This window comes from Elephantulus edwardii, unplaced genomic scaffold (genome assembly GCF_000299155.1).
Source record: "Elephantulus edwardii isolate Elephantulus edwardi_28Jun2011 unplaced genomic scaffold, EleEdw1.0 scaffold00003, whole genome shotgun sequence".
Classification (NCBI taxonomy): Eukaryota; Metazoa; Chordata; class Mammalia; order Macroscelidea; family Macroscelididae; genus Elephantulus; species Elephantulus edwardii.
In genome coordinates this window covers 741,986-754,113 of record NW_006399753.1, presented here as the reverse complement: position 1 = coordinate 754,113, position 12,128 = coordinate 741,986, and the positions used below count along the sequence as shown (strand labels likewise).

Sequence of the window (12,128 nt, the reverse complement as noted above, 5' to 3'; positions counted from 1 at the left end):
AATATACCCTAAAGAAACCAGAGCCATGACTTAAGCATATGTATGCTATGTTTTTTGCTGCATTATTCACAATAGCAATGAGATGGAAGCAACCCAAGTGCCCATCAACAAATGAATGGACAGAGAAACTATGGCATATTCACACAGAATATTATGCAGCATTGAAAAAAAATGAACTCGTAAAACATTACACAACACAGGGGGGCCTGGAGGACATTATGCTGAGTGAAACATCTGTCACAAAACGACAAATATTGCATAACACTGTTGTTATAAAACAGGACAGACAAGAAAGGGGAGTTGGGGAGAGAACGGAAAAAGAGTGCATTTTTAATGAACACTACATTAGATAAGAGGAAGAACTGTCTGAAAGTTGGAGAACTGTGGAAGTTGGAGAGTGAATAAAGAATACAGAAAAAGAAAGGATGCCTTTGAATTGTGTTTGCGAAAAGTACTGATTAGTGCATCTAAATTCCAAAATCAATCTCCATAATAGTCTATGTTTTTCCTACTGCCAAAGGTGCCCTTTAGAGTAGTGAGAGAAGATCTTCACCCTGAAACCTACAACGTCCCTTTTCAGCAGGAAGTAGCCAAGAGAATACGCCATCCTCTTTTCCTTATGAATCAGGGTGAAGTCTCTCTCAGGGAGGAGTGATAGGGAATGACAAGGACACACTGACAAAGGAGATTAATCAGAACTGGCTTTGACAAGCACTGTGGCAATTGGACAATTAAAACAGACTTTCAAGGGGGGGAAAAAAAGAACAAACTGGGGAGGAGAGTAGAGAAAATAGTGCAACAATGAATGAATGAAAACCAAAAATCTCTGTAAATGTTCATTAAAATTAATAAAATAATTAAAAAAATTTTTTTAAAGTACTGATTATCCCATGGACTTATTATCAAAAGGACAAACTAATCTACTTGTCTTGGAGGCAAGCAAATTGCTCCTTAAAAGTAAAAATGGTGCAACTACAATCCCAGAGGCAAACGGTTCCAATCCACCAGATGCTCTGCCCGGGAAGGAGGGGCAATCTCCTCCTGTACCAGTCAGATCTGATTTGACGGTACACGCACACAAAAATAATAAAATTTTTAAAAAAAAAAGTAAAAATGGGCGAGTTCTGTTGGCCTTGTGGCAAGAAGCTGCACTGCAATCTCAGAGGTGCGCGGTTCAAATCCACCAGATGTTCTGCTGGAGAAGGAGGGACAATCTCCTGTACCAGTCAGATCCGACTTGACAATTTGCACACTCAAAAATAATACTAATATTAATACTAATAATGATAATAAAGGTGGTGAAATCGGGGCCAGCATCCTTTGGGCATTTTGTTAGGAGGTGGAAAAGACATGGTGTTGGGAAAGGTGGAGGAAGACCCTCAAGGAGACAGATGGACAGAAGGACTGCAACAGTGGTCTTGTGCACAGGAGAGATGGTGAGGATGGCACAAGACTGGCTGGACAAGGCACAGATCTTGCCCTCAGGGTCTCTGTGAGTCATGGTAAACTCAATGGCCTTTAGATTAGTAGCCATGTCTGTGAGGTAGGTGGTAACCCTGCTGGGGGCAGGTGGGAGTCCGCGTCCTTGGCTTCCCAACGCCGACCTACACCTACCTGGGGAAGCCCTGGGCCTGCAGGGCCTCCACACACTGCTCCTCCAGGCGGCCCAGACGCTGGTCCAGCTGCATGAAGGTCTCGGGAGCATAGGGAAAGGAGCAGGGCTCCTGGGCTTCGTGCACCACGTCCGCCAGGGCCAGCCCCAGTGCCGACAGCAGCCCACTGTGCCTGTGGGAGCAAAGTGGCCACCATGACGGCAGGCTGGCAGCCACCCCTCTACAGCCCATGAGGCAAGCACTTACTTGTGGATGTGCACAGTGTCCATTCCCAGTGCCCGGGCAATGGCGCAGGCATGTTGCCCACCAGCTCCACCAAAGCAGGCCAGTATGTGAGCAGAGGGGTCATGGCCTCGAGCCTGCAGGGTGAAAGGGTCAGTGGACGCCTCTCCCACTGCTGGCTCCAGCCTCACACACCAGCTGCCCAGAAGGGGTGTACCTGTGTGAGGGCACGGATGGGCCTGCACATGGCTTCATTGGCTACACGCACAAACCCCATGGCCACCTCCTCCAGGCTCAGCGGGGAGGCCTGGCCAGGCCCGTTGGCCAGGAAGCTGTTGACCTCAGTAGCCACAGCCTCCAGGGCCTTGCGGGAGGCCTCAGGGGACAGTGGCTGGTCCTCTCCCGGCCCAAAGATGCAGGGAAAGGAGGCAGGTAGCAGGCGACCCAGGACCAGGTTAGCATCCGTCAGTGTTAAAGGACCCCCTGGAGGTGGACATGGGATAGGCTTGAGGTATGGGCAGGCGGGAGACAGGGGCTGAGGGCAGGTGTCCACCAGTGGACAGCGTGGTGAGGTGGTCTTGGGGCACTACCTGCTCTTACCTTTCCGGTAGCAGGCAGGACCGGGATGGGCTCCCGCAGACTCGGGGCCAACCACAAAGAGGCCTGACCTTGGGAAAAGAGAAGACTGGAATTGGGGGTGAGAAGAGGCTGGGGTTCAGGGTCCCAGACAGGTGGGGGGCTAACCTGAAGAAGAGTCTGGAGCCCCCACCAGCTGCCACTGTGTTGATGTCCAGCTGGGGGGCCTGGAGGGTGACACCGGCTGTACTGGCCTCAAAGACATGTTCAAACTCCCCAGCATAGCGGCTCACATCAGTGGACGTGCCTGGGGTAAGAAGAGAGTGAGGGGTCACTCACAGCCCAGGATGCCCAACCTGGTGCCTGAGCCTCCCCAGTCTGGACCCTCTTACCTCCCATGTCAAAACCGATGACCGGCTGGCCACCCTCGGCCTGGTAAGTGGTGGCTGAGTAGCCAACCACGCCCCCAGCGGGGCCAGAGAGCACGGCTCGAGAGCCGCTGATGCTGTCCATGGGCGCCAGCCCACCATCCGAGCGCATGAACAGAACCTGCACGTCCTGCAGATGGAGATCAGTGGACAGTGAGGGGCGTGGCCAGGCCAGGAGGGTCTGATGAGCAGTGAAGGAGCCCAGTTGCTGGGGCCAGGCAAGCAGTGAGGAGACTGGTCATTTGAGGAGACTGGGTAGACAGTGAGGGCTAGGGCCAGGGGCACAGTGAGGGGCTGGCCAGGTTGTGGGGACCAGGAAGTACAGTGGGGAGTACAGGCAGGCACTGGAGGCCAGGTGGGCAGTAAGGGATCAAGCCAGATATGGGGTCCGGCCAGGCCTGGGCCAGCAGGGGCCTGGTCAGGCTGCCATGGTGGTGGGTCTCACCTTGAGCTGGCCTTGGAAGCCATGACGGAAGGCCTGCACGTAGCGCTGGATGGTGGGTGTGAGGTAGGCATCAGCACAGGCTGTGTGACCCCTTGGCACAATACGGACCATTGGCATGGAGTCCGAGGACAGTGACACATGGGTGAAGCCCAGCTCTCGGGCAAGCACGCCCACCTGTTGCTCATGCTGACCCCACCTAGGGAGAGGAGGCCACTCCTGTCCAGCCTGCTGCCCTGTGTCCTGTCCACTCTCACGTGTACGAGTGCATCAGCACCACGGCCAGGCTGGGCACCTCTGCCCACTGCCCACTCCTGTCCAGCCTGCTGCCCTGTGTCCTGCCCACTCTCACGTGTATGAGTGCATCAGCACCACGGCCAGGCTGCGGATGCCGCGGGCCAGAAGTCCCTCCAACTTCCCACGCAGACCTCCAAGGTCCACTGGCTGCTGCACCTCCAGCAGGTCCCCTGTGCGGCCTGCAGGAAGCCCATCCCATCAGAGGCGGTCACACCTGCACCCCCGCTGCCCCAGTGTTGGCAGGCCCCCACCTTTGACCAGAGTGCCTCCACCCAGGTCCTGGCGATGCAGCACCACACGCTCGTCCACCTCCAGCACCTCGTCGTACAAGACCTCTGGCATTGGCACCGCCTGGGGACAGGACAGGCTCAGAGCTGGCCAGGCCGGCAGCGCAAACAAGGGAGCATGTTCCAAAAGGCCCACCAAGGAAGGCCACCCAGGAGAGGTGCGGTTGACAAGAGGAGGGTGGCACTGTCCGCTCTAAGGGGCTTGGGGCATAGACAATCTCTGCTCTGCCCATCACAGGTGACCCCTCCTCCTAAGACAGCCTGACCAAGACCATGGGCCCTTGTCAGTGTGGGCCACACAAGCCACCCTGGGAGGGGCTCACCAGGTCGAAGAGATCCCCTCGGGCCTGGGTGCCAATGTGCAGCAGGTCCCGGAAGCCACGGGTCACCAGCAGCCCCACCCGCTCCCCTCGCCGCTCCAGCAAAGCATTGGTGGCCACTGTGGTTCCCATGCGGATGCTCCCGATGCGGCTAGTGTCCAGCGGCCGGTCCCGGGGCCACGACACACCCAGCTCCTGGAGAAAGACACAGTCAGACCCCAGCCCCCGCGCCCCTCCCTGTGTGCCAGCCCCGGCCCACCTGCTCCAGGATGCGGCGGATGCCCTCGGTGGGCGCATCAGCATAGTTGGAGGGGTCCTCCGAGAGCAGCTTCAGGACACGCACGCGGCCTCCGGGGCACTGGGCAAACACGTCCGTGAAGGTGCCTCCGCGGTCAATGGCGAAATGGAAGCGCCCCTCGGGGCCGCCCATGGTGCTCGGGCTGGTGTCCAGGAGCGCGTCCTCGGCCCGCAGCCCTGGGAGAACTGAACGAGGAGGAGCCTGGGTCAGCCACAGGGGGGATAAATGAGGCTGGGCAGAGGTCCTGTCCCTCTGGGCGCTGGTGGCCCAGGTGGGGTCCAGGTGCAGGGATGACCCAGGCGGATGACAGGTTTCCACGCTGGGAACAGGCCTTCCCAAGGTGGTGCTGCTGCGGGCTGTGGACCCCCTAGGCTGGGCCGCGGTGGTCCTGGTTCTCTAGGGCTTCCCCAATGGCAGGCCTGGTAGCCCTTTGCCCGCGGGACTAGCTTCACTCCCCCCCCCCCACCTTCCCAGGAGGCAGGGCTGCGCCTTCGCCTTCGACGGGGTGGAGGCTCCGGCGGGGCGAGGGGTCGGGAGCTGAACCCCAGGGAAAGGCCGGGGAGGGGGTCCCCGGGCCAGCGGACCCCAGAACACGGCAGGGCCCACCTGGCCCGTCGCTTCTGCTCGCTGCGGCCACTCGCCGATCCTCTGTGCGCCGTGCGCCGCGCCGGGGGAGGGTTCCTTGCGGCGGAACCGGCGGAAGCAGGCCCACCCCCCGCTCGACCAGTCCCAGTGCCCGCCCCGCGGGTTGCGTCAGCTGGGCCTGCTCCTTGCGCGCTGGGACCTGTCCCTGGACGGCCGCCCTGCTTACCGTTCCGCCCCCGCCCCCGCCGCCTGGCCAAGGGCACCCCAGGACCTGCGCCTGGACGGCTTTCCGCTCTGCCCCCGCCGCCTGGCCAAGGGCACCTTGACCATTTGTGCGTGACTGCCGGGACTGCACCGGAAGGCTGTTAGCAGAGCCCCGGACACAGCCACATGGACCTTGACCACTCACTGGAATGGCCTCAGCCTTGCCAGAGTCTACGCTGTGCAGTGAGAGCCTGCACCCTCACCCACACCCCACCCTACCCCGCAGACAGAGGTGGAGGGGCGCAGAAAGAAGGGATATCGGTCCACACCCCCAGCAGCTCTCACATCCCCTTTCATGTGATGGTGTCCACTCTGCACGCCGTTCACCACCCCATCCGTCCACCCCTTTCCCTCCCACAGGTGGGAGTTCTCACCCTCGTTCTGGCTCCTCAGGCTCCCCTCCCCCAGTGAAGTGAAGGTTGGATCGGGACACCTGTGTAAGGCTCAGAGCTCCAGGGTAAACCCCCCAGCTCACCCTACTCCAGTCTGCAGTCTGGGGCCGTGTGGACCCTGGCCTCCTGATTCGGTTACCAATAAGCACATGCATCCTCATGCTTGCTTATTTATTAATCTATCATAAACAGTTTCACTTGTTTGACCACATCAAAGATTCTGCTGTCCCTGATGGCTGCCTCTATCCCAGCCTTGGTACAGCTCCTCAGAACCAGCCTCTGGCAGGGATGGAGGCCTGGAGTCAACAGAAGCAGGCCTCCTTGTGCTTATCTTAGGAAACAGTTTCACTGGACTTTGACCACATTTCATTTCCCACTACTGCCCATTGCAAACCCTAAGTGACCAGCCTAGTCTGCTGGGCCAGCCACGCTGCCACCGATCTCTGGCCTGGATGTTCCCCTGCCCGTCTGGGGTCCCCCAGACTTACAGAACAAGAATCAGGATACCTGTGTGAGTGGCCAGGCTGGTACAGAGTGGGGGGTACATCAGCCACTTCAGACTGAAGTGGGGTCAAGGTGCTGAGAGGGCCGGTGTAGGGTCGCAAATACAGCCAAAGCGGGGGCTGAACTGTAGACCTAATGGACCCAGACAGGTGGACCTGGCCAAAGAAAGGGCCAGCAGAGAGCAACTACGGGAGTCTGTGAGGGGAAGGGCCTCACTTTGCACCCCACACCCTGAGGTCCCCACCACAGGCTCTGCTGACCCCTCAGTCCGCTCAGGTGACTGTAACGATGACGTGGATTGGTGGTCTTGTCTCCTGGGTGAGACAATGGATGAGCAGGGACAAAAGGCACAGAGTTTTGGAGCTGCTGCCCCAGCCTGGCCACAAGGCACCGCACCAGGGGCCCTGTCCTTCAGTGCAGCACTGCCCCCATCCTGCCTGTTTCCAAGGGCTCTCCACACAGCCCCCTGTCCTCTCACTGGGATCAAGGCCTCCCCACCTCCCTGACAGCGTGTGGACCCACTGAGGTCACTGGCGCAGGATGTCACCCTGTCAGCCTCTCTTCCATTTTCACTCCACAGAACCCACTCACAAGTGCTTGTTACTGAGATCTGTTCCTTTCCAACCAGGCAGCCCTGGGGCTTCTGCTCTCCACAAGGGTCCAACCCTCCCCGAAGTGCTCTCGGCCCCACCCGCTGAAGAACAAAAGGTCCAGCCCACTGGAAGCTCTCCTTCCCCTTCCTTCCTGGATGCACCTGTCCCCTGGACCCAGCCACCCCCCCAGCTCTCCACAGACCAGTGTCACTGGTTTTGTCCTTAAATAGTGACATGTCTTGATGGCTCTGCTTCCTAGTGACAGAGGCCATGGGGACATGGAGGGAGGTCATGTGGACCCAAGTGTCCACTTGCCGTCCACTTGGGCTCTATATGGTCAGAGGCTCCCCCAAAATGAGGCCCTTATGACCCCCAGGCCCAGGGTCACTTGCTGGACTTCCCCTTCACAGGACCAGCCCCACTTTATGAGCACTTAGACCAAAATCCTGCCAGGACATCTTCCTCTCATGCCTCCTGCCCCATGCCCAGTCAGCTGGACTGTCGCTTCTGCCTTCGGAGTATCCTCGGAGGGGGGACTCGGAACAAGTGAGGAGAGCCTGCACTCAAGGACAGGACGACTCAGTGTTAGGGTGGCATTCCCAAACACACTCCCAACTAGGTAATTTGTGGATATCAGCAAACTGACTCTACATTTTAAACGGAAACGAAGTCCCCAACGGACCAACAGGAGCCCTAGAGCAGATTTGAGAACTGGTAACAGCTGGTTTCAAGACTCACTATGAAGCTACAGAGAGACCCATGTGTTGCTGGCCAAAGAACGAATGGTCGAGAGGTCACTGCAGCAGAACAGAGAGCTCAAAAACAGAACCCCACGCACATGTTACCTGGGCCCAGCCATAGCAGCAAAGGTGAAGCCGTGAAAGAAGAATTTTTCACCTACATCCACGTGCAACTGTTGTTGTTGTTGTTATGTGCCGTCGAGTCGCCTGCGACTCATAGCGACTCTATGTACAACAGCCCTAAACTCCGCTCTGTCCTGTGCCAATCGCACTGTCCCTGACACTCCCATTAGCCACGTGCAACTAGTACATCTAAATGCACAGTGTCCACATTTCCGCACAAGTCAACTCAAAAATCACAGGCTTGCATTTAAGACACACAAGTCAACACTGATATGGGAGACAACGGAGGGGCTTGGGTTTGACTCTGACAACAAACACCAATAGCACAAGGTGTAAGAAGAAGCTTGAGCGAGAGGGCTTTGTGAAGACAGAACACTGCCCATGGGAGCCACGGCCAGGAGGCTGGAAGACAAGCCATAGATGGCAAGGAAGTGTTGTCGGATGCATAGCGGGGCAAAGACTTACTCTCCAGATACAAAATACCTCCTAAAATGCCAGGATATTACAAAAACCCCTAACAAGTAACTCAGATACAGAGTGGGTGCCGGAGCAGCCACCTCGGCAGGAACTTGCAGGTGGCAAGCCAGCTCTTGAAGGGCGCTCTGCCGCGTTTCTCAGCATCGCTTCCGGCTCACTGACCCGACAGCCTACCATTCTCCTGCTGAGCAGCTAGTGGATTCGAACTGACCACCTCTCATTTAGCCTCCCAGCACATATGTGCTACATCACCAGGACTTTCATATGTCATATGACCAGACACCATCCAGTCAGCCCGACGCATAGGCGCATAGGACCCTCTGCACACAGCCCAGAACCTGCTCGGTCCTGGACAGTCTCCACTGTGTGTTACGGCCATTGTGTCACAGAGGAGGCCACGCACCTCACTCTCACCACCCTAGACTCCGACTCCCTGTGACCCCCAAGGGCAAAATGCCTACGAGGCTTCCAAAGCTTCAGTCTTTACAGAATCAGAGGCCAGAATCAGTGCCGCAGCCTGGCACTCCAACCCCTGTGCCACTAAATGTCCTTCGTTAATCATCACGTCTGCGTGCATTTATGGGGACACAGAGTCCTCCCACAGGGCCCAGGATAGCGAGGGGCACACAGGTGTGAGTCCTCCAGGGCACAGACAGCGATGCTGGTCCTAGACTGTCGCCTGTGGCACGCTGACAGGACAATGACAATGTACATATTGCAAGAGCGACCAAGGGGCCCCGGACAGGAAGCTAGTGTGCACCGGGGAAAAACTGGAGCCCACAGACTTGCTGGACTCCACGTTGGAAGCAGTGTTTGTGATGTGTCTGGGCATCTCCACTCTGGCCTCTCCTCAGGCATCCTGGTCACCCTGCAAAGACTGGGACAGCCCTGTGCACAGCAGGTCAGGACTCCCCCTCCCCCTCAGACACCCTTGTGAGCCTCTTGTGGCCCCTCTGGGTCCCTTGTGACCCCTCGTGGCCCCTTGTGATCCCTCATGACCCCTTGTGACCCTCATGGCCCCTTGGCCCTCCACTGACCCACTTTAGCAGTGGAAGTAACATCTGGCCAGCTGGGTGTGGGGCACGAGAGGAAGGTGCAATACCCTGTGGGATTTTGGCCTAAGTGCTAGAAGGTGGGGCCGGTCCTGTGAAGGGGCAGTGTGGATGGGGACCCTGGGCCTGGAGGAGAGGACACAGGTGCCTCACCTTGGGGGCACCTCAGACCACAGAGCCCTGCCCCCTGCATTGCTGCCAGCCGTGGTTCACTGCCAAAAGCCCTGTGAACTCTGTCCTTGGGCACATCTCACGGTGGAGGGGAGGGGCACACCTCGCTCAGCATCCTTGAACTTGATGGTCCTGCGCCGGGACAGTCGGGGGCTTGGGAGCACATCGGCCAGGAAGCCAGAGCTGCTCAGGCCCCGGCTGTGCAGCACCAGTTTCAGCTCCTGGTTCTCCTGCAGAAGCTGCACCAGCCGCCGTAGCTCCTCGTTCTCCTGTGCCAGCCGCTGGATCTCCTGCCGCAGACCCTCGTAGCTGCTGAGGAGGGACATGCCCACTGCGGGGCAGGAGCTGGCCAGCAGCTGTAGGCTGACTGGAACAGCAGAGTCCAGCATTGTGAAGTCAGCCGTTGCTCCTGCCCTGCCTTGGCGACATTCCACATTCTGGGTCCTCCCTTTGGACTATCCCAACTGATCTCCACCTCTGAGAAACTGATGACCTGCTCCACATGGGGAAGGGGCTGCAGGAAGCCCCTCCTAGTGGGCAAAGGCCTCTTTGTCCAGCCTGGGGGATAAGAGTCAGGCACTTACGTAAAACAATGAAAGAATTTTTCTTTTACTTTTCCAAGAGGGGAGTGTACCGGGGGGAGGGTTGAGCAGGGAGAAAAGTGCAACAATGAATGAATGGAAACCCAAAGTCTCTGTAAATTTTCATTTAAATTAATAATAAAACTTAAAAAAAAAGGAGTAAGGCACTTGCTCCCTGCAGGGCACAACACTGAGGAAGGGACCCAGGCATCTGACCTTGGCCTTGGACACGCAGCTTCTCGGTCTGAGAATGGACTGCTGTTGCTGAAAGCCACCTGCTCTGTGGTGTTGTTACAGCATCTAGTGGATGGAGCCTGCCCAGGGATTCGCAGAAAAAAGGCCTGGCACTGCATTTCCCTAAGGTCAGCCACGAGAGGCCGGGAGGGACGAGAGGCCTGGAGGGACAGCCTGCTTACCCTGTGATTTGACGGGCATCCACCAATGGCAGCTACTTAGTTCAGGGCTGAATGCTCCGCCAAAGACCACATGCAGGGAGGGGTATTGCTGTGGAGGGCGCCAGCCATGCTTAGTCGTTCTGCTCCCAGTGAGGAGTCTGCTGGGAGACCCCAGGTGGACATAAGGACCGGCTGGTTTCACTGGGAGGAGGCTTCAGGCAGATTAAAAATGCAGCTTCTCAACAGCACCTAAAAACAATAACAGTGTTGGAAAGGTACGTGGTTCGAACCCACCAGCTGCTGTGCGGAAGGATGGGCAATCCCCTCCCATCTGATTTATTGTCTTGCTATGTGTCATTTAGTAGCCTGTGACTCATAGTGACCCTGTGTACAATAATTCTGAATTCTGCCTTATCTTGAGCCAATCTCACTGACTCCTACACACGTAACCCCATTGCCCCAGTTACCGTGTCAATCCATCTCATCCGGGGTCGTCTTCTCCTGTGCTGTCCTCCCAACCTTCCAAGCATGATGTCCTTCTCCAAGGACTGGTTCCTCCTGGCCACGTGCCCAAAGTATGTGTGATGGAGCTTCAAAATCCTAGCCTCCAAGGAGAAACCTAGTTTCACCATCTCCAAGACAGACCTGTTTGTTCTTCTGGTGGTCCATGGTTCAATACTCTTCTACCACCATAACTCAAAGGCATAAATGTTTATTCTATCATCCTTAGTCACTGTCCAGCTCTCTGATGCATGGCAAGTAATTGCAAAGACCATGACCTGGATCAGGCGCACTTTAGTCTCTAGGCTGACATCATTGCTTCTCAGTATTCTGGAGAGGTCCCTGACAGCAGACTTCCCAAAAGCAATTTGTCTTTCAATTTCCTGACTGCTGATGCCAAGAGTATTGATTGTCATGGTGCTGCTAACTGGCCCAGGGGTGAGAATCTTTGTTTTCTTGATATTGAGCTTCAATCCATGTTGAAGACTACAGTCCTTGACCTTCTGCAGCAAACACTTCAGATCCTCCTCAGTTTCAACAAGCAAGGCTGTGTCATCTGCATAATGTAAGTTGTTAAATTCAAGTCTTCCTCCAATCCTGATGCCACATTCCTCCTCATAAAGTCTAGCTTCTCGAATGATCTTTTCCACACACAGATTGAAAAGATATGAGGACAGGACACATCCCTGATGCACTCCTTTCCCAGTTTTGAACCACACAGTGTTTCCTGGCTCTGTTCTGACAACTACCTCCTGGTCCAAGTATAGATAGCACATGAGCATAATCAGGTGTCCTGGGATTTGCATTTTTCTCAAGGTTAGCCACAATTTGTTGTGCTCCACTCAGTCAAACATCTTTGCATGGTCAATGAAACATGATAGACATTCACCTGGTGCTCACTGCTCTCAGCCAAGATTCATCTGACATTGGTGATAATATTTCTATGCCAAGGCCTCTTCTAAACCCAGCTTGTATTTCTGGTAGTTCTCTGTCAATGTACAGTTGTTTTTGGATAATCTTCGGCAGGATTTTACTTGTATGTGATATTAGTGATTTTGTGTGACAATTTCTGCATTCTGTCAGGTCACCTTTTTGGGGGGGATAGGAATAGATATGAATCTTTTCCAGTCCAGTCGGCTGAAGAATGTTAAATAAAATCCACAGGAACCAAAATTTGACCTTGAGTCTATCCCACCTGAATTTCAAAACCATCTCAGGAAGAGGTTTGAGGCCTTGAACACTAATGAAGAAATACCAGATGAGCTGT

The 12,128-nt window shown here is 55.8% G+C and overlaps 1 protein-coding gene across 1 annotated transcript in view; it reads right to left on the bottom strand.

Moving 5' to 3' along the window:
• OPLAH (5-oxoprolinase (ATP-hydrolysing)) overlaps positions 1-4,615 on the bottom strand; it is a 16,321-nt gene extending 11,706 nt beyond the window's left edge. Inside the window, exons 1-11 of the mRNA XM_006879234.1 lie at positions 4,445-4,615; positions 4,189-4,380; positions 3,830-3,929; positions 3,634-3,757; positions 3,285-3,480; positions 2,804-2,969; positions 2,580-2,718; positions 2,436-2,503; positions 2,053-2,318; positions 1,860-1,972; positions 1,615-1,785 (exon numbers count right to left, since the gene is read on the bottom strand). Coding sequence (XP_006879296.1) covers positions 1,615-1,785; positions 1,860-1,972; positions 2,053-2,318; positions 2,436-2,503; positions 2,580-2,718; positions 2,804-2,969; positions 3,285-3,480; positions 3,634-3,757; positions 3,830-3,929; positions 4,189-4,380; positions 4,445-4,615 — 1,706 coding nt within the window. The remainder of the gene's footprint in view (positions 1-1,614; positions 1,786-1,859; positions 1,973-2,052; positions 2,319-2,435; positions 2,504-2,579; positions 2,719-2,803; positions 2,970-3,284; positions 3,481-3,633; positions 3,758-3,829; positions 3,930-4,188; positions 4,381-4,444) is intronic.
• Between the last annotated feature and the right edge of the window lie 7,513 nt (positions 4,616-12,128).